This window comes from Microcaecilia unicolor, chromosome 4 (genome assembly GCF_901765095.1).
Source record: "Microcaecilia unicolor chromosome 4, aMicUni1.1, whole genome shotgun sequence".
In the NCBI taxonomy this organism is placed as follows: domain Eukaryota; kingdom Metazoa; phylum Chordata; class Amphibia; order Gymnophiona; family Siphonopidae; genus Microcaecilia; species Microcaecilia unicolor.
This window is the reverse complement of record NC_044034.1, coordinates 293,592,678-293,613,430: the sequence shown is the minus strand read 5'-3', so window position 1 is coordinate 293,613,430 and position 20,753 is coordinate 293,592,678. Positions and strand designations below refer to the sequence as shown.

Below are 20,753 nucleotides of genomic sequence, written 5' to 3'. Positions count from 1 at the left end.
TTTTTTGTGTTGTATATCTGAAGAATGAAAATGTGCATGTATGTATCTGAAGAGCAAGAGTATACATGTGCATGTATATCGAAAATGAGAGCATGCATGCACATGTGTATGAAACTGAAGAGCTAGAGAGTCCATACATGTGTGTGTATGTGTCTGAAGAATAAGAGAGCATGTTCGAATGTATGTTTCTGTATCTCTAGGTAGGGACAATCTCACAAATCAAGCTCTCTTTGAAAATTTGGGCTGGATTGGAGTCCACTGGTACAAATGTACCTGTGCCAAAGTGAAGTTTTCAACCCAAGTGGAGGAGTATCCTCATAGGCGCCCGGTATAAGAGGCTTGGACAGGCTAAGCCTCCCCTGCTGTGCTCTGAGGGGTTTAAATTGTTGATTTACCTCCATCCTCACAGCAGGAGCTGCAGTGAAAGCCCTCTAGCCTTTTGTAAGCAGTTGTAGAAATTGGTTTATGGTTTGTTTACCTTACTGCTGGGAGAGCAGGGGGGGGGGGGGGGTTGGCTGGAGGAGTCCTGTGTTGCCAGGGAGACATTTAATGAGGATGACTTCCTGACCTGCACTGAGGACATATAGCAACAGAATCGGATACTGGGCCAGCATTATCAGAAAAAGTCACCAGACAACAAAGGTAGAAAAGATCATTTTATTTTCAATATAGTGTTTGGAATATGTCCACTTTGAGAATCAGGTGCTCAACATTAAAAGTTTATATTTATTTATGGCATTTTATCCCACATTAAACATGAATTAGGGTGTTATGTGGCTCTTCATGAGAATTGTGATATGATCCCTTGTTTCATATTGTTGACGGTCTGCATTTTCCGTATGGGTGGTATATTGGTGTATTAGGTTCTGCCCAGTGTAATATTTATGGTACAGTAAGGCTCTGAGTATGTTTTTGCACAAAGTTGTGCATAGTGTTTTGCAGTTGAGCGATTGTGCTTAGAATGCTTTGAGCAACCACTTTATTCTTTGACATATGATACATATCTAATATCTAAATTTAATAAAAGGTATTAATTATGACTTTATTTTTATTTATTTATTTTTTCTGTGTGTTATCAGACAATTATGGATTTAAGCTCCAGCCCTGGCCCCACCCCTAACCCCGCCCCCTTTAGCCTCCCCAAACAGTTGGGCCACTGACCACCTATGAGTAGCCTAGTGGTTAGTGCAGTGGACTTTGATCCTGGGGAACTGAGTTCGATTCCCACTGCAGCTCCTTGTGACTCTCGGCAAGTCACTTAATCCTGCATTGCCCCATATGTAAACCACTTTGAATGTAGTTGCAAAAACCTCAGAAAGGCAGTATATCAAGTCCCATTTCCCTTGCCCTTTCCCCTTACCTAGTTAAAGATAAAACCTTAACCTAATACTGCCTCTACTCTGTATGTTTTCAGAAACAGCAAAGTTACTTTTCTATAGTGTTGTTTCTGAATTGTTTTTATGTAATGTAATATTTAAAAATGTTCAATAAAAACATTTGGTAAAAGAAAAAAAAGAAGCAGCGAAGAAAACTAAATATCATTTTTGTTTTGCTTCTTCCATTTGTGAAGCTTTTTTCACATGTAAAAATTTGTAAATTTATACCTCAAGATACATTGCCTATAAATCTCACTCTTTGGGGCTAGTCTGCTCTCGACATCTCTAGTTTTACCTGAGGCAATGGAGGCTGAAAATGATTTACCCAGCTCTCCTGATTTTCAGTTTACTGCTCCTAACCACTGGGCTGCTCCACTCAAAGCATGTGCTTGCACAGTCACTAGTTACAGCCTTCTGCTGAAACCACAACTAGAACAGGGACCTGCAGTTTTCTATATGCAACTTCTTGAAAGGCAAAGTATGGAGGAAGGCCATGAATTAAGATCAAGGAGTGGGGTAGAAACAGTGAATATGACTCAGGAGCAGAGGTGATAAAAGAAGTAAATGGGGTTCTAGCTGCAAATCTATCCCTGCCCAATGGTAAGTCAGATTCCCTTGGAGCTAAGAGGTTGTTTGCTCTAGCAGGGGTTTAGAGGGGGTTGCATTCTTACCTATGCTAGGCATTAACACTTTGCATTCAAGGACATGCAGCACTCTGTTTCCTAGTAAGTTACTCTTCACATTTCTTGTTACTTTGTCTCATTTTGTCTTCATGATTTCATCCATCTTCTTCATTTTCTTTCACCTGTTCACCATCCCAGCTGCCAAGTTCAGTGATATTTTAAGCACAATGAAGGGAGGTTTGGGGCTCCTGGAAGCTGAAGGGCCACAGCCTATTGCTAACCAGCCATCTCCATTTCCATCTCTAGTAAACCCACTGCCTGTCCCACGTAAGTAACCAGCTTGCAACCTCTGTCCTTTTGTTGCTCCCACAGCTCAAGCATTTCCATTCTCATCACCACTACCACACACACACCTCTGTGAACGATCTACCATTGCTAATGATGTTTTAAAAAGTTGTGTATTCTTTCAGTAATGGCCTAATATATCATGGGTCTTCAAGCCCTACTTTGCTTTGGAGACTTATAAGTGCCATGATGAATTGGGTTGTATCTTAAAAGTAATGGACCATATACCACGATTGTCTCCACAGTCATCACTGTGGTATCCATTATCACAGAATCCAACCAAATGTCACACAACCACCATCATCAGAGTATTTCCAAAAGTGACTACATATATATCACATCATAAACATAACCACTAGCACATTAACCCAGTAACTGTCATCACAGTCTCACCAATTATCACCACAGTAACATTCATCATCTCTGCTGTCACTGCAGTAACCCTCAATGTAGCTAATCTCATCATCATATAGTTACCACATCACAGCCTCACCTGTTGTCATCACTGATTATCATTCTGACCATTAACCATAATCATAGATGTCACCACAGCATCTGCCCATACAGCTACTAGATCCCAATCCCGCCAGCCATCATCTGAACTGTTACCATTGCAGTTTGTGATCACTGGGGCTATTACAACAGTAACCAACATCAGTGTTCACTTTCACAGCTTTATTAATCATACATATAAAATAATCACAGCTGCCCTAAATACAGTTTTACTAAAAACTACAATAATCACAGCTATAGACTTCCACCCACCCTCATCTCGCTAAATTTTGTCACCACAGCCATTCATGACAACTTCACCAGCAGCCCCCATACTTCACATATCCATCCTCACAACCACATCATGTAAATATCATCAGCCTATCAGCTACTATAATTACATCATTGCAATCATTGCAACAGAAGCTACAATCGGGAACTGTGCATAATGTGTGTTGTATGTCACGCCAAGCCTTATGCAAAATGGAGTGATTTACAATTGTAAAAAAATTAAATAATCCTCATAATGAGCATTAGAACCATTTAACCTGATACCTTGCCTTTATCATCATAACAGTCATGAGCAAGACTATCAACACAACCAACTAATTTGTCACCAATTTCATAGTTGTAATTTCCTTTTTGTTTTTCTTCTACCATTTTCCTTCGCTCTGTGTTTATTTTCTTTCATCTGTTTTTCATCTCAGCTGCCAAGTTCACTGATATTTTAAGTGCAGTGAGGAGGGTCCCTGGGCCCCCTGAAGCTGAGGGGCCACAGTCTGCCATTGCCCAATCAACCCCATCTCCATCCCTGGTGGACTCTTTGCTTCTCCAGTGTAAGTAGGTGGTCTGATTAATGGCTAGTTCTAGCAGCTTAACATGCCATTTGCATCATACTGCATGGCGGCTTAATCTAGTATTAACTTATCTTTCAGAACAGTTTCTCTCCTCACCCATTACCTCTCCTCTCGCCATTTCTGGTGGCATTGCTCAAGTTTTTTACATTCTGGACCATCAAAAGATCTTTGGTCTTAAGGTTCATATATTTCTCCAAACCCCCTTAATATCAGAGCTTTATTATGCACACTTAAGGGGACATTGCTTCATATGTTATAGAATGCTAATGCTGTAAAGACTAACTTCAGGGACACAGCATCCCTAACTGAAATGTAAGCCCATGGCATGTCAGTAACTAGCTCAAGTTTACACAGTGAGTAGGAATCAGAAGTAGGATTAGCAGTTTGTTCTCAAATTTGAGAGTTCTCAAACCTTTTTTCACTGTCAAGCCCTCTCCCCTTTCCCTGCACATGATCATTTCCAAAGTCATATGCTTCATGTTCCCATCAGATTCTGGCAGAAAGATAAACAGACCAAGGCAAACCAAAGTTCCAACGAAAAATTTATTAAATGAGGAACTACACCAGAGGGATAAAAAACCTAGGCCCGACTTGGCCAAGTTGTGCCCTTCCTGGGCTGCATCAGAGGCCAATAATACTATTAAAAACAAATATAATAGCATGTAAAATAATGCACAACATGAGAATTGCAAAAAACAATAATGAAATCCAAATCATATGTATTTAAAAATATAAATAATAAGTCAATAAATAAGAATATAATAAAGGACATTACATTTATATCCCACATTATCCCAAGGAGTCTTGAGTTCAATGTGGCTCATAGTAATTAGTAAATATTAGAAGGTAATAACAAGAAATATAAGAAAAAATATTGACTGTAAAGTACATTATATATTATAACAGAAAGAGATAAGATAACAATACATTATAGAATTATTATTCTGTGTTACATACAGTCTATTTTGATGCATGGAAGTATAATAAAAGTACAGTTAATTGAAGTATTAAAGTGATCAAGTGTACAAAACTAATTTTGAGTATTCGGCTCATATAAATTGATATAAAGGAAATTAAAGCAGAAAATTAATTTTCTGTTGATAATTTATTAAACAGATGTGATTTCAAAAATTTGTGAACTATAGATAATTATATTGATGTTTAATTGATTTGTGTAGTTTCAATTGAATGTAGAGCATTCTATAAGCTGCATGTGTTGCTTGGCAGCCCATCCAAGCTCCTCCCATGTGAATGTCCTCCTTGCAGTTATGCAGTAGAACCCTTAGGCGCTATTCTAGAACTTGGTGCCATAGAGGAGCATTTTCAAAAAAACATCTATGTCTCAAAAAAAAAAAGTCCTGCTCATAACATTCAAAAGAAAAAAACCCCAGCCATCTCACAACCATAAACAGAAAAAACGTTTAGATTTCCTATTTGATTACGGTTGCAAGATGAATGTTTTTACACTGAAAACATCCAAAATGAATAGCCATTTTCCAAAGTGAAACATCCAACTTTTCAGAGACAAACAAAAACATGGACATGAACATCTGGCATCATTTAAAAAAATATGACCACACAGACATCCCTGCAGAGTGGTTAGTGCAGGTATTATGGCCACTCTGAACAAAGCAGCAAGCGGATCAGAGGAGCATGAAGTATAAATGATACACAATAAAAAGTAACATAGATATGATGACTCATAAAAATGCAACACAAAGAGACCAAAAGTTTGATTTTACCCTCCAGTGTTGTTTCTCATTTAATAAATTCTTCTTTGGACTACTTCAGTTTGTTGTGGTCTGCTTATCTTTCTGCCAGTCTGGCTTTTGCAGACAGTTTGCCTGTCTGTTTTCAGGGCAGAGTTTTTCTGTTTGCTAACTCCCTCCTAGCCCATCCAGCCATAGTCATTGCTGCTTGTTCTGCATGGCACTGTCTTGCCCTGCCAGTCTTGTGGTGGAGGGAGGAGAGGATTCAAATCTGACTTTCTTATTTTTCCATTGTCACTATTATTTTTCCCCCCCACTGTATGGCTTTCTGTTTCTGTTATTTGTGCTTCATAGTCTAATTTATTTTCCTGGTGGTGTTCATATGTCACCTTTACTGACATTTTAAACAGAATTAGAAGGGATGGTGAATCCTCAGAGCTGGGGGAGGGGGGAGGGAGACACCAAACAACCAGCTCCCCTTAAATATTCTCCTCTCACTCAGTGTAAGTAATGAACCCAACAAATGTAAAATGTGCAGTGAGCCTATTCCTGGCATGTAGGTCACCCCTCTTTATCACCATTTAGTCTCCTTAGTTTTTATTGTGTTAAAAGCTTTTTTTTTTTTTTTTTTTTTTGCATCTGCCTCTACCATTTTTCTAATGCCCGTGGCATCTCAGTCAGATCTTTTTTCCTCAAATTCAAGTTGTTTGATTTTACATCAATTTTTTTTCATGGCCCAGAAAAAAAATCCCCAATGGCTTTAAGAAGTGTGGGCTGTGTGGCAAAAGACCATATCCAGAATGGATACCTACAATTGTTGCTTGCAATGCCTAAGCCCAGATCATGAGACCTCTTATATGTCATTTGTGCCTAAAGATTACATGAATAGATCTTTGTGACTCTAAAGAACAAAAGAAAAAGCACTTCACTTAATTGAAATGCCAGCTATATTCATCTGCATTGGAGTCAAAAGACCCTCAAGCTGCATTGGATGCTGGGTGAAGGCATTAGGATCAGCATCAGCCAGTACCCATTTGAAGAAGACGAAAGGTTCTGTCTCTTTGGCATTGAAGGCTTCCAATGTTGGCATGTAGGGTTAATTCTATAATGCGGGCGCTTAGCCCAGTGCTAACATTTACATGCTGATTATACATAAATATGTTTAGAATACTAATGTGTACATAGCAGCATATGTACCAAAAATGCGCCTGAGAATTACTCTGGAAATCTGTTCATATCTTACATAGCGTGTACTTTATAGGTAGGCTTATAGGTAGACAGAGTTTTGGAGCATTGGTGGTTCAAATTTAGGGACATAACTTATAGAATACTATGTTAGATTCATACCTCCAGCATTTAGGCACAAACACTTATGCCAGCCACAGAGCTAGTGTAAGTACTTGTGCTCAAAATATAGGCACATATTTCACAAAGGAAAGTAGGTGCTTATTTTCCTTTGTAGAATAGGCACTCCATAGCCTCCCTGTTATAGGATTAATCCCCAACTGGAGGTGAAAGAACACCAACTTTGGACCTCATTGGAATATGATGCCCAGAGCACCCTTATATTGGCCACAGCCATATCTGCAGAGTACTCCCAAATGGAAGAATTCTCATTGTCAAATGGTATGTGACAAGCTCCAAGGTGCAGATATTCAGCGGCACTTAACTGGGCACTGCCACTGAATATCTGCACTAACCGGCCATCTTAAAACCAGACAGGAGCGGGGCATTTTGAGAGTGGAGTTAGGGAGGAGCTGACAGTTATGCAGGTGCTAGAATAATCAGTGCTAGTGCCCCCATAGCTAAGCAAGCAGTTAGGTCTGCACAAAAAGCACATGCACCCGCATAACTCTTGGTACACACCTTACGATGTAGTTGATCTCCCCTTGCTCCACCCAACAACGTCTGACCCCCTCCCAACCCCCACCAAGAGAAGGATCCCCCAACATTACGTGATCCCCCTTCTCAAGCTCTCCAACATTACCCAACTCTAACCCCCACCACACGTGGTCCCCACTCCTGAATCCCCTAATAGCAGACCTCCTTCCCAAACCTTTCTCTGGTAGCAGACTCCCCTCACAAACCATCGCCATGAACAACCCCCCCCTCCCCCCAAGTCCCTTCACCTTAAGTTCCTAGGTGGTTTAGTGGAGTAGGCTTGGAAGAAGCAAACCCGACTCGCTTCTCCCCATAGTGGCTCCAGCTGTAAAATGACTACTGTAAAATGGAAGCTGACCTCTGGCAGTAGTACCGCATGACTTCTGCTAGAGTTTGATATTGCCATTTTATAGCTGGAACCACTAGGTGCAGGAATAAGTGGGGTTTGCTCCTGTCTATCCTTCTCCACTAGACCGCCTGGGAACTTAGGTGGGCCTGATGGGGGGTGGCCCCTACAGGTGGGTGGGTGAGGGAGGTATGGGGGGATCTGTTCTTGGGGGGTGGGGTTCACAAGGGGAGATCAGAAGAGGGGAGGGGAAGTGACTGATCCCTTTATGTGGGTCCCAGTCAATAGGACCTACATAATTATTTTATGCGAGTCCCGTATGAATATGGCCACACATTGAATATCTGGGTCTAGCCGGCGACGGTCAGCACTTAAAAAAACGTTGACTGCCATTAGCTAAGTATTGACCAGATTATGTTCTGCTGGTTGGTCTTGCATCAGCTCCTCTTGTTTTCATGAATTGCTTAGCTGTGGTAGTGGCACACCTTTGTAAGCTGATGGTGCATGTGTATCCCTATCAGGATAGTTGGCCATTTCAAGAAGTTCAGTGATCAATGACAAAGCCATCCAGGTGCTGGAATCTCTAGGATTTGTCATAAATTATCCAAAACACCAATTAAGCCCTTCATCTTGATTAGAATTCATAAGAGTTCTGCTAAACACAACTTAGGCAAAGCCTTTCTTTCTCCAGAAAGGATCACCACAGTTGTGTCCATAGTGTAGGAGCCATTATTGAGTCAGCATGGGCCATATTTCATCAAAAATAGATGTAAATCTGTTGGCACCTTTCAAAATAAGATATGCCCAGTAGACCTTAAGTTCACAATAGACATGGTCCGCTAAGAAATTACAAGCCATAGTTCTCATCACCAACTATCTCAGGGACTCCCTGCTGTCCTGGTGGCTGAACCAATCAAATCTGACAAAGTGAATTCCCTTCCAAATTCCTCCCATTCAAATTGTCCTCATCTCAGATGCTTCCAAACTGGCGTGAGGAGTTCAAGTACATAGGCTGCACACCCAGGACCTAAGTTCTGCTTAAGAAAATTCATAACAGATAAATTTCCTGGAGAGGTCTGGAACTCTTTAAAGCTTTTCAGGGATCAGTTAACCAACAAAACTGTCATAGTCCAAACAGACAACCAAGCAGTGATGTATTACATCAACAGGCTGGGAAGGAGCAGGTTCCTGCCTCTTGTGTTTGGAGACTGTCAGAATGTGGAACTGGGCCATCCATCAAGCAATGACCTTCAGAACCACATATCTGGCAGGAAAAGAAACATCCTAGCGGACAAATTGAATTGAATTCTACAATTGTATGAGTGGTCCCTGGACTTGGCAGTAGTGAAAGGCATATATCTTAAGTAAGGAACAACTACAATACACGTCTTTGTGTCTCCTCAGAACAGGAAAGTTCCTCAGTTCAGCTCCAGTATAGGGATTCACAAGAAATGTACCTCAAAAGTCTTCCTCTTTGATTGAGTAGAGGGTCTTCTGTATGCGTATCCTCTGATTCCTTTTCTGGTGATGATGCTTCTAAAACTCAAATGAAATAGAGGGACTATGAGAATCATAGTCCCTTATTGACCAAGAAAAGGTTATTTTTCTCTCCTTCAAGGAATATATATAAGGAGGTCATTCAGAGTGAGGAATTATTCGGTATTGATTACACAGGTACAGAGAACTCTCATATTCCAATACGAGGTCCCTGCCCTCACGGACTGGATGTTGAAAGGCTCAGAATATCTGCTTTGACCTTTTCTGGTTTCTTGTTTCAGAGCTTCTGGCTTCTAGGAAAGCATCCACAGGATGGTATTATAATTTTAAGTGGTGAAAGCTTGTAGTTTGGTGTGACAGCAAGATTCTAGATTTTTTTTCCTGTTTCACACTTTCCTGTTTCATATAGAAACTGCTCGAATACCTTCTGCATCTATCTGAGTTGGGTTCATAAAGCTACTCAGAGTTCACCTGAGTGCAATTGGCACACATCATCACCTTGTAGAAGGTAAACCCATCTCTGTGCTGCATACAGTTCAATTTGTGTGAGCCTTACTTCTACTGAAACCTTCCATCAACCTACCCACTGTGTATTAGAGTCTCAACATTGTTCTAACCCAGTTAATGAAAGCTCCATTTGGATCCCTGAATTGATTGCTGACTACTTTGAACCGAAGTGTCAGACCTAGATGGTCTTATTTTTGGTCGCCATCACTTCAGCATTCAGAGTCGGTGAACTGCATGCTTCAATAATCAACCCACCCTTTACCAAATTTTTTAACAATAGGATGATTTGGCACAACCATCCAAAGTTCTTGCCTAAGATGGTGTTGGATTTCCACCTTAAATCAGTTGTACTATAAATGTGTCACGTGCCCACAATAGTAAATGTGTCCTGCACACTTTTGATTGCAAAAGAGCCTTAGCTTTCTGTTTGAGTGGATCAAAGCCTTAGAAAGTCAACCCAGCTTTTTGTTTCTTTTGTCTCCATTAAACCTGCTGTAGTAGAGTGAACACTGTTATATAGGTTAGCAGATTGCATCTCCTTCACATTCTTAAGCAAACCTTAATTTAGAAGGTCATGTCAAGGCTCACAGTGTCAGAGTCATAGCTGTGTCAATAGCCCATTTAAGGTTGTCCACTATAGAAGAGATTTACAAAGGTGTGACAGAGACTTCGGTCCATACCTTCATATGAATTATTTGGAAAGTGATATCTGATAAGACAATGATTTTTTTTTCCGAAAAACTTTTTATTAAAATTTTTATAGCTTTTAACATGCAAATTTGAGTTACAGCTTCTCAATATTTCCATCAACAGTATCGCATAGCTTTACATACTCCTGGTGCATAACATCTCTACATATCCTCTACCCCCATCCCCCCCCTCCCCATTTCATGGTGGTGCTGATTTCTGTTCTTGTGCTTGATCTTGAAATTGTTCATAAGGTTGCCATATCTTATTGAAGGCTCCCATTCGCCCTTAAGACAATAGATTTTGTCACTGTGTTCTGTAGAATCTCTTTAGAATTTAGAATCCAACTCCATTCCCCCTTGGAGTCCATTTTTATGATTTCCTGGTTGCCTTTGTTATTTAAAAAGAAAAAAAAGAGAGAGAAAAGCTTGTTGTCAACAGAAAGTTTTGTTGTTTGCCCATTGGCAGTCTGTTTCTTCCCTTTTCTCTTTTTTAAGTTAAAGGCAACCTGTATGTAGGGAGTCCCATTTGTGAGGACATTCCATCCTGCTTGCCCTTGGAAAAAACTAAATTACTTAACCTGTAGCAGTTGTTCTCCATGGACAGCAGGATAGAAGTGCTATCATAATCCTTCCTCATTTCCTTGGAATTGTATTCTTTTTATACTATGAAGAGAACTGAGGCAAACCTGTTCAATACAGTGTGATTACTTGTTCAAATATGTAGTGAAGGTCAAAGCTTCACCATTAGAAAATGTAAGGGAGAGCTTTCCCATCCTTGGGGTCCATCAGTGATGTTGCCCATCTGTGAAGACATCTCTCCTGCTCTTCACTGAGAACACCTGCTACTGGTAAGTAATTTGTTTTTCTGAAAAGAGCCCTGGCCCCTAGCTAAAGACCATCACTGTAATGATGAATAGACTAAAATAAATTTGGAAATAATATAAAATAGGGGGGAAATCCCTGGATTCTTGTGAAAAAAGGTGGTTTGGTAGTAGGATACTAATCTTGGTTCCATTTGAACTGGAAGCCTCAAAAAGCAGGAAGAAACTGCCAGCCAACCCCTTCCTAAACACACACACACTCACACACAAAGTAGTCAATTAAAATTAGTATCTAGCAACCTGTTTCTACTGAAATGTTTCCAGATGTTTTTGTTTTGGTTTGTTTTGGGGGTTTTTTCTTTTTGCTCTCTTAATGTTTGTGTCTGTCTACCTGGTTTACTTTGTCTGGATGTACTCAGACACATACATTTTAGCCAGGTGTTTGTAGCTACTTTAAATTAGTCCCATGCCAAAGCATTTACAATGTGGCCCTTTTAATATCAAGTGAACAATAACTACAAGTACCCCTACCCCAAAATGCTTTTGGCATGGAAGTAAGTCCCTCCACCCACTCCCCAAAAGAAAGTATTCACAACCTTAAGCAAGGATAGAACTCTTCCCAGTTTCCTGATGAACATTAAAACAGCTGATCATTTTAGCTATGTCCCCCTTTAACATACCCAAAATGCATTCTGGTATTTGTAGTCATGATTTGCTCACAGACAGTATATAATTTTATTTAAGTAAAAATAGAATTACACATTTCAGCATGTAGTTTGGGAGTTCAGATTGTTCCATCATGTCTTGGAAATCAGCATTCAAAGTCTACTAGGGTTGGCCTACAATCAGGCTTATTTTCGAAAGAGAAGGGCGCCCATCTTCCGACACAAATTGGCAGATGGGTGTCCTTCTCTCAGGGTCGCCCAAATCGGCATAATTGAAAGCCAATTTTGGGTGTCCTCAACTGCTTCCCATCTTGGGGACAACCAAAGTTCCCGGGGGCATGTTGGCACCGTAATGAAGGCGGGACTGGGGTGTGATTAAGAGATGGGCGTCCTCGGCCAATAATGGAAAAAGGAAGGGTGTCCCTGATGAGCACTTGGCCGACTTTACTTGGTCCATTTTTTCTTGCGACCAAGCCTCAAAAATGTGCCCGAACTGAGCAGATGACCACTGGAGGGAATCGGGGATTACCTCCCCTTACACCCCCAGTGGTCACCAACCCCCTCCCACCCTAAAAAAAAATAAAAAAAATTTTTGCCAGCCTCAAATGTCATACCCAGCTCCATGACAGCAGTATGTAGGTCCCTGGAGCAGTTTTAGTGGGTGCAGTGCACTTCAGGCAGGCGGACCCAGGCCCATCCCACCCCTACCTGTTACACTTGTGGTGATAAATGTGAGCCCTCCAAAACCCACCCGAAACCCACTGTACCCACATGTAAGAGCCCCCTTCACCCCTTAGGGCTATGGTAGTGGTGTACAGTTGTGGGGAGTGGGTTTTGGGGGGGACTCAGCACCCAAGGTAAGAGAGCTATGCACCTAGGAGCAATTTGTGAAGTCCACTGCAGTGTCCCCTAGGGTGCCCGGTTGGTGTCCTGGCATGTGAGGGGGACCAGTGCACTACGAATTCTGGCTCCTCCCATGGCCAAAGGATTTGGTCATTTTTTAGATGGGCGTCCTCGGTTTCCATTATGGCCGAAAACCATGGACGACCATCTCTAAGGTCGACCATCTCAACATTTAGGTCGACCATCTCTAAGGTCGACCTAAATGTTGAGATTTGGGTGTCCCCGACTGTATTATCGAAACGAAAGATGGACGCCCATCATGTTTCGATAATACGGGTTCCCCGCCCCTTCGCGGGGCCGTCCTGCAAGGACGACCTCATGAAAACTTGGGTGCCCTGTTCGATTATGCCCCTCCACATGCCTCAATGGTTCTTATTAGTTTGTAATTTTCTTTGGTTTGATGTCCTGGTCTTAAAAAGTCTTGCCTTGCTTCATCGTTCCCTCTTTGGTTGCTGTGTATATTTGATTTTTTTTTTGTCTATAGAGGTGGACAAGTCGTAAAACAAAATTGTGTTAGAGCCAAACCAAAGCTAAGCCTAGGTACTCAGATTAACTCTAGAAGTCAATAAGATTCAGTATTACAGCCGATGAATAAAATGCTGGGTTGTGAACTTTTCTGTGTAATCCTGAGATTGTGGTCTAAACTTGTTTTTATATTTATTTGTTTTTTTAATTCCCATCCCAATACATTCTACATAGTCCTTATGGTTTTCTAAAGTATGCCCTGATCACATGGGGCAGAATACATTGGGATGGTAATAGGAAAGTCAGGAATGAACCATAATCTCATATGACAATATGTAATTTCACCGGCAGCAATGAAAACTGCAGTCCTACTGTGATCATTGCAGCTTTCTCAGCATGTGAGAACTGTGGACTCGTGCTTTTGTCCTGTGCCATAGCTATAATAATTGAATCAGCTTCATCTCAGCTATGTCTATTACTCTCTGGAATTGAATGCAGTACGGACCTGCCCATCTCTCTGTTTGTCTGATCTCTCATTGTTTTCATTCTGCTGTTTTCTTTTTCTTTGTTTTTTTCCTTTTATTTTATTTTGTTTTCTGTCTGCTCTCCCTAGCTGCCAGGTTCACTGACATTTTTAACACAGTAAGGAGGGGCTCCGAAGTGGAGGGGGCGCAGCACGCCAGCACCCAACAGCGGCTATCTCTACCCCACGTAAACTCACCGTTTGTTCAGCGTAAGTAACGTGTCCCCACAGTGCAAACTCCCACCCACACACCCTCCTCTCACTGACCTGACTCCTGGGGATAGAAGGGGTGGAGCCTTTATTCTCTTTCAATGTATCCTCATCTCCCCCCAGCACTTAGCTGAGGAGATGCCAAGTCACTAACTGTAGAGTGAGCTACTTTTTTTTTTAATGAGGAAGAGATGAGTGCCTATATTAGAGCAATCTGAAATTTCAAAAATTTATTCTTCACTAGAAAGACAGGGCTGCAGATCCCTCAGAATTAAAAGGAACAGAACTGGCCTAACCCTTGTGCCTTGGAGTTAACTACTTTAGTTCTAATTAATCTTTCTGTGTGGATCATTGGTTCAGAGTCTATTCATGGTATTGGTAACTGAATGGCATGATCAACAGAAGGCCATTCTGCAGCCCTTGTGGGAGTCATTGCTGGTCCAGTCCCACATCAGACAGCAGCATATAAATGTTGTGGTGAGGGACAGACTTTAAGAATTCCTGGGGATGCCTCAGGGCAAAAGGAAAATTTGTGAATGGCAGAGTTAAATGATAATCTTTTGTGGTTTTTATCACAAATGGGTGATCAACTTGGCTAATGAGGGATGCTTTATAAGTTTTGTATTGTCATGAGTTGTCCGTTCCTGCCTGTTTTTCTGATTTCTGTGCCGTCATATTCTGGTCCTTGCCATCCTTCAAGGACTAGAACTCATTGCCCTGAAAATTAGAAAAGCGGGATTTGCTGAGGTTTTCCATAGCCATGAAGTAATGGTAGCAGTCACTGGTGTGTTGAGGAGCAGCTTTGAGGGCAACTTGACATTCAGAGGGCAATTTTATAACTGGGTCTCTCCAGTTGGGTGCCTGGAGGGCATGTGTTAAGAACTTATTCTATAAAGGAAAGTAGGCAACTAATATTTAGACACTTGCAGGCAGCTAACATTGAGGTGATCACAGTTTTGCCATCCCTAGAGCTGGTGTATGTGTGAGCGTCTAAGTGCAGCACATACCCATGTAACTTAACAGTACTCTGTAAATTATACATGTAAGCGAGAGCCCTGCCTATGTCCCACCCATGCATATAGTATTCTAAACATTTTCCTCTCTAACTTGCACATAAATATTAATACCTAGTTTACATAATTGCCCTGTTAATGTAGGGATGTTGCTGCTGTCCTTGGTGTGTATGTTGGGGGGGGGGGGGGGGGAAGCTGTTGGAAAAAATAGGGAAAATAATAAACATGCAGATGAGTCCCTGATGACAGATCAGAACTAAGAGGTGCTGCATGATTGGGACCTTGACTGGGCACTGTCAGTGGCAGGATGGTGGGCTTCATGGAACTTTGGTCTGAGCCCATATGGCATTTCTTATCTTACGTTGATCTAAGAAAAGGGGCCATAGAGGATGAACAAGGAAGCTGGTAGCCCAGGCATTCCAGTTGTGAGTTTCGTGGAGCCTAGATTCTACTGGCTATGATGGTATTCAGGCCCTCCCCAGCCCTTCAGGGTAGTATGTACCTGTGAAACACATAGCGCTGTCTGTGATGCTGTTCCATGGTCTTCTGCTTACAGCCACACAGTATTAAAAACACCCCTTAATATTTCAAAGGCATGCATGAATTTAAAGTTCTTAGCTAAGATAATGTGGCATGTGAGAGGTGTATCTTATTGTGTAACAGAGTGACCTGACACTAGTTTGGGCGCACACAGAACCACTTGCCTTGCTAACTTTATACTATAAGAGGTACCTAGCACAAGATTCAGCACACTGAGCAAACCTACAGGGTTCCTTAGCTGATGCATAATAATTCTTATGTGGGGCACACCCAGTATTGGAGAGTCTTTAAAAGGACTATTCAGGAATAACATATCATTTTGTTCAATTTCTCACTTAATTTTAAGGTAAAATCACCCCTGTAGTGGTAAAGATCCATATGTGGAAGCAGCACCTCCTCAGTGTATGCCTTTAGCTGATGTGAGAGAACCTTGGGCCCATAAACTAAAGCTGACAGGTTGCAAGTTCAGTAATTAATTAGATGCATAAAAAGAGATCTGGAGGTACTCACATAGTTGAATCTGTCTGGCAGACAATACATTTGGCAACCTAAGAGGCTGGATATCCAGGAAAAAGCCATGCTAGTACTGCTGGCTTTTTAGATTATTACAAAACCTTGTGGTTAGACATGGGGAAGACAGATTCCAGGGGGAACTAAATGAAGATCTTGTGTGTGTTTGTGTGTACTAAAATGATGATGTATAAAACAGGACTAGAAAAAATGATTGCTCTGAATTTCATAGGCAGTCACACTCTCTGGTTGACAGCAAAGGTATGTCCTGAGCAATGTGAGCAGACTAACTGGGTAAACTTTATGGGCCAGATGGTCTTTTTCTGTTGTCATATACTATATTATGACCTGTGGATGTCTGAGGGCTTTGGGATCAGAAGAGTGGAGAATTGCAGAATATCACCCCACCTTAGTTAAGGCCTATCCACACCACACCTCACCTCACTGTCTGTCATGGTCCTGATGCTTTCCAGCTGTGTATTTTTTTTTTCTGTTTGCCTCATTCTCCTGTTTCCTTTCCTCTTTCATTTGTCCTCCTCAGCCACCCATCTGTCAGATATGATAAACAGCAATCCTCAGTCATCAACTGCTTCCCTTAACCCTGGAGTCCCCCAGCATCATATCCCAGCCATCACCCCCTCTTCATTATCCTCACTGTGTAAGTAGCCATTGTGTTTGCCTTATGTTCTAATGCTATGTGCACCATTTTTGGAGAGCAAGAAGAAAAAGGAAATAATTCTGAATTCTTTTTGAAATCAAAAGCCTACAGTGGACTAAGATCTCCCACCATCATCTTATGATAATCCCAAGAGAGTGGACAGGTACTGCTGCAATCTTTTTTGGAAAACAAAAAGGGAGGAGGGGAATCCTCACGTACAACAAAAGCAATGGACACAAAAAGTGAGGATGAGTTGAAGAGGAAATCAGGAAGTCTTTATTAATAGCTTAATAACAACCCGAGACAGCCGTGTTTCGGCATAAAAGCCGGCATCAGGGGTCAAGTAAGATGACCCCTGATGCAGGCTTTGATGCCGAAACACGGCCGTGTCGGGTTGTTATTAAGCTATTAATAAAGACTTCCTGATTTTCTCTTTAACTCGTCCTCACTGTTTGTGTCCATTGCAATCTTTTTTTTGGCCATTCAGGTACTTTAGGAGGCCAAAAAGAGGTACCCAGAACTTTCCCTTGACTTGTAACTCGGTCAGAGCAGAGCTCTCTCCACACAGTACCCCCATCCCAAGCAATATAATTCTGTCAATGCACCTCAGCCCTGACCTGCAGAACTCCCCGTTATTCCAGTAGTGAGACCCCCCCCCCCCACACACACACACACCCATCTTCCTGCACAGCTCTGCCAATGCACTTCTGTCCTGATCTGCAATACCCTTACTGTTGTAGTACTGAAACCCCCAAACACAGCTCTGCCAGTGCACCTCAGCCCTGACCTGCAGCATTCTCTGCTATTCTGATACTGAGGTTTCCTCCTCTACACAGCTGTGCCAGTGCACCTTTATCCTGATCCTCAGCATCCTCCCTATTGCATTACTGATACCCCCTCTACACAGCTCTGCCAGTGTACCTCAGTTCGGACCTGCAGCACTCCATGCTGTTCTAGTACTGAGGTTCCGCACTCTACACAGCTCTTCCAGTGCAGTTCTACCCTCACCTGTATTATCCCCTGCCATTCCAGTACTGAAACCCTCACATGCACAGCTGTCACCCCACAAAATACTTGCTGTTTTATGGCAGAAGCTATTCAAGCCTTTTCATGAGAGAGAAATAAGTAGTCTGAATAAAATGTAAAAATAAAATTGCATCACAATCTTGTAGATCTGTTCTTATTTGTAAAGTAGAGTGAACTAAGGAACAGGGTTATCATCTCCAGTTTCAAATGTCTTTCAGATTAACAAATTCCCAGAATACTGTTTAAAAAAAAAAAAAGCAGCACTGATCTACCTGGAAACAGGCCAGGAAGTCATCTAGAGGACACCACGTTATCACAGTCCGGCTTAGCCCTTCTGAGAGCAGACGTTAAGAGTTTAAATTCAGGTGGTGAGATTCTGAGCTGTGTGAGGTGTGAGGACTTTATTCTCTGAGGACAAGTAGTGTACCCATTCACCATGCATGACATCATCTAAACTGGATAGCCTCTTTCGGAGTTTTCAAGCAGGTTCTTCAGCTCCACTGGGCTTGCAGAACAGTTTCCCACAACATGGCTATTTCTTTCTGCAGTTTTCAGAGATGTTTCATATCACAAAACAACTCATTCAATTAAAAACAAAAAATCACCAGTTTTACTCCCTTTGTGGCCTTTTCTTAATGTGAAGTTTTCTCTTGCCACACTAGGGATTTTTTAAAAATTAAGTTTGTTTTATTTTAGATTTTGGCTAACCCTGCATCAAAGTAGTTATTTTCTTGGCTCCTGTGTCAGTGCCCCTGTATTTTCTTTTTCCTAGCAGTCTGTCTCTCAAAAAGTTGTTTTCCAATTTGATTGTTCTTCAATAATTTTTATTGACAATAGCATAAAAGGAAGACCACAGTCTTCAAGAAGTGACCAAACTGTGCTCAGATATTCCTCACAGACCTCCATATGACAGGCTACTACTGTCTCAGTGAGATCATGATTTGATTTAATTTAATTTAAAAACACATGTATATTTTCCTTTTCCAGGGAAGAGTGCAAGGAGGATTACATAAATCTTGATCAGTAACATAAACAGAGACCCCTCAGTCTATATAATGTGATGCCTACTTTAAATTGACAGTTATGCTCATAAGTGCTAGATGCTAGTCTATAAAGCAGACAGCAAAGTTGCATAGTAGGTAACTGAGAGGCATGCCCAAATGACACATGCAACTTACAGAATTTACGTGTCGTAAGTGGGCATGCCTACATTTTGGCGCACCAGCATGACTTTGTCCTAATATTGTATAATGGCTTAGGTGCATCTAAGTACCATTACAGAACTGGCTCTAAGTGTGCCCCATTGTGGCACCTGTATCTTAACACCAAGTTATAGAATTGCTCCCATGTAATCAGAGAACAAATTAAACGCACATCAACACCTAGACAAAAACAAATCATTTATTAATATCTTTGAACGCCCAAAAATCAAACCTCAAAATTCTCAGATCCCATCCAATAGACAAACGACCGACCCTTCAGCTCTTTAATAGTATGTGAGTTCTAATGGGAAATTGGAACAAAATCCAGGTTTTCAGCAGTTTACAGATAAATGTATTTACATTGCCTAGGGCTAACATAAGAGAATTCTTGACCTGGGAGCTCTGCTCTTTAGACTTATTTCTTACGTAGAAACATATTTAAACTGATGAGCCACTAACAACCTTAACTGACATTCATTTTGTGAGCATAAATCATGTGATATACTTATTCACAAAACCTGTATATACTTGAAAATAGTTATGCAGAATTTAAACAAAATCCTAAGATGCACTGCTGCATTAACAATAGGGTTTCTCTCCCCCACCTCTTACTGCCACTTTTAATTTTTGTTGCAATAGTTATAAGTGAGCTATCACCTTTTTGGAGCCTTAATAACACAGTTATTAATGCTAAGATGTGAGAGGAAATCTGCCTGCTTTAACTACCCCATAATGAAGATTCTGTCCCTAAAAGAGCAGATTTGTCTCACCCATCGCAAATTAAGAACAGTTTTTCTAAAAATCTCTGAAATATGATCTTCCATTGAATCATTTTAGACTCTTGTCTAAGCAAACACCTAAGCTATGAATGTATGTCTGAAGTTGTACTGTAAGTTCCTCTCAAATACAGGTGCCAACTTAGGAAGTTGTTTCTGTGACCCTCCTACCCACAGAATCTTTTCTGGAATGATTATGAGCTGATTAGCTTTCATTTAATATTCAACTACAGTATGTAAAAGTACCACTTAGAAATCCATACGCCTGATGAAGTGTTCTATCACATGACACCACAATTTGTAAATCATCCACATACATAAAATAGGTAAGTCCTATCTGCCTAATAAATGGACCTAAAAGTCTGCAAAAAGATCAATAGAATTGATGACAGTGGAGATTCCTGGGGGACCTCAAATGAGAGAGAGAGAAAAAATGTTACCATTGTATTCCCACAGTACCCAATTTGTCAAGAAGTAGTGAATCAGATCGAACATTACGATCAGATCTGACTCCAGCACCAATGCTTCGTCTCCCTTATCCATCAAGCATCCTTAATCCTTTTAGTAAACCAATCAGACTGATTTCATACTGTAGGATTTCCTGAATTCTGACTATGCAGGATCCAAAAGCCAATGTTATTCTAGAAATTCCTGAATCTGGATTGCTCCCACTGGCTCCAAAAATTAAAATGACGTATGCATAACTGGCCAGTAATACTTAAAACATTCAACATCAAAAGTAGAATTTTTCTGTAACAGAATCAGAACAATTGATTTGAAATAATCTGGATATCATCCCAGCTTTGTTCACAAACTATATAAGCCAATGCAATAGGAATTCTGGTGAATTCTTAAAAAGACTGCAGGACAAAGGTCCAGATCACAGGGGTACCTCTGCTAAACTTTGTTGCCAAATGTTTTGTTTTCTAACATTAAAAAAAACCCTAGAAAATGTGGCCCATTGTTGGCTTGACTAGCCTCCACTATATCAAGGGATTTCACCTGCAGATATAATCCATCATCAGCATCACCCTTTCAGAGCTGGCCCAACAATTAGGCAAGACTAGGTGGTCACCTAGGGCAGCAACTTCTGTGAGGAGCAGTCAAAGCAAAACAATA

General features: G+C 41.1%; 1 protein-coding gene across 21 annotated transcripts in view; it reads left to right on the top strand.

The window, feature by feature from the left end:
- CAMK2B (calcium/calmodulin dependent protein kinase II beta) overlaps positions 1–20,753 on the top strand; it is a 453,822-nt gene that overhangs the window by 400,958 nt on the left and 32,111 nt on the right. For 9 of the 21 annotated variants that reach the window (XM_030201722.1, XM_030201719.1, XM_030201716.1 and 6 more), the window contains 4 exons: positions 2,198–2,326; positions 3,544–3,672; positions 13,790–13,909; positions 16,514–16,630. The exons of 7 other annotated variants lie outside the window; for them this stretch is intronic. In XM_030201722.1, the coding sequence (XP_030057582.1) occupies positions 2,198–2,326; positions 3,544–3,672; positions 13,790–13,909; positions 16,514–16,630 (495 nt within the window). The remainder of the gene's footprint in view (positions 1–2,197; positions 2,327–3,543; positions 3,673–13,789; positions 13,910–16,513; positions 16,631–20,753) is intronic. 5 more of the 21 variants (XM_030201734.1, XM_030201733.1, XM_030201735.1 and 2 more) reach the window with 2 other exon arrangements.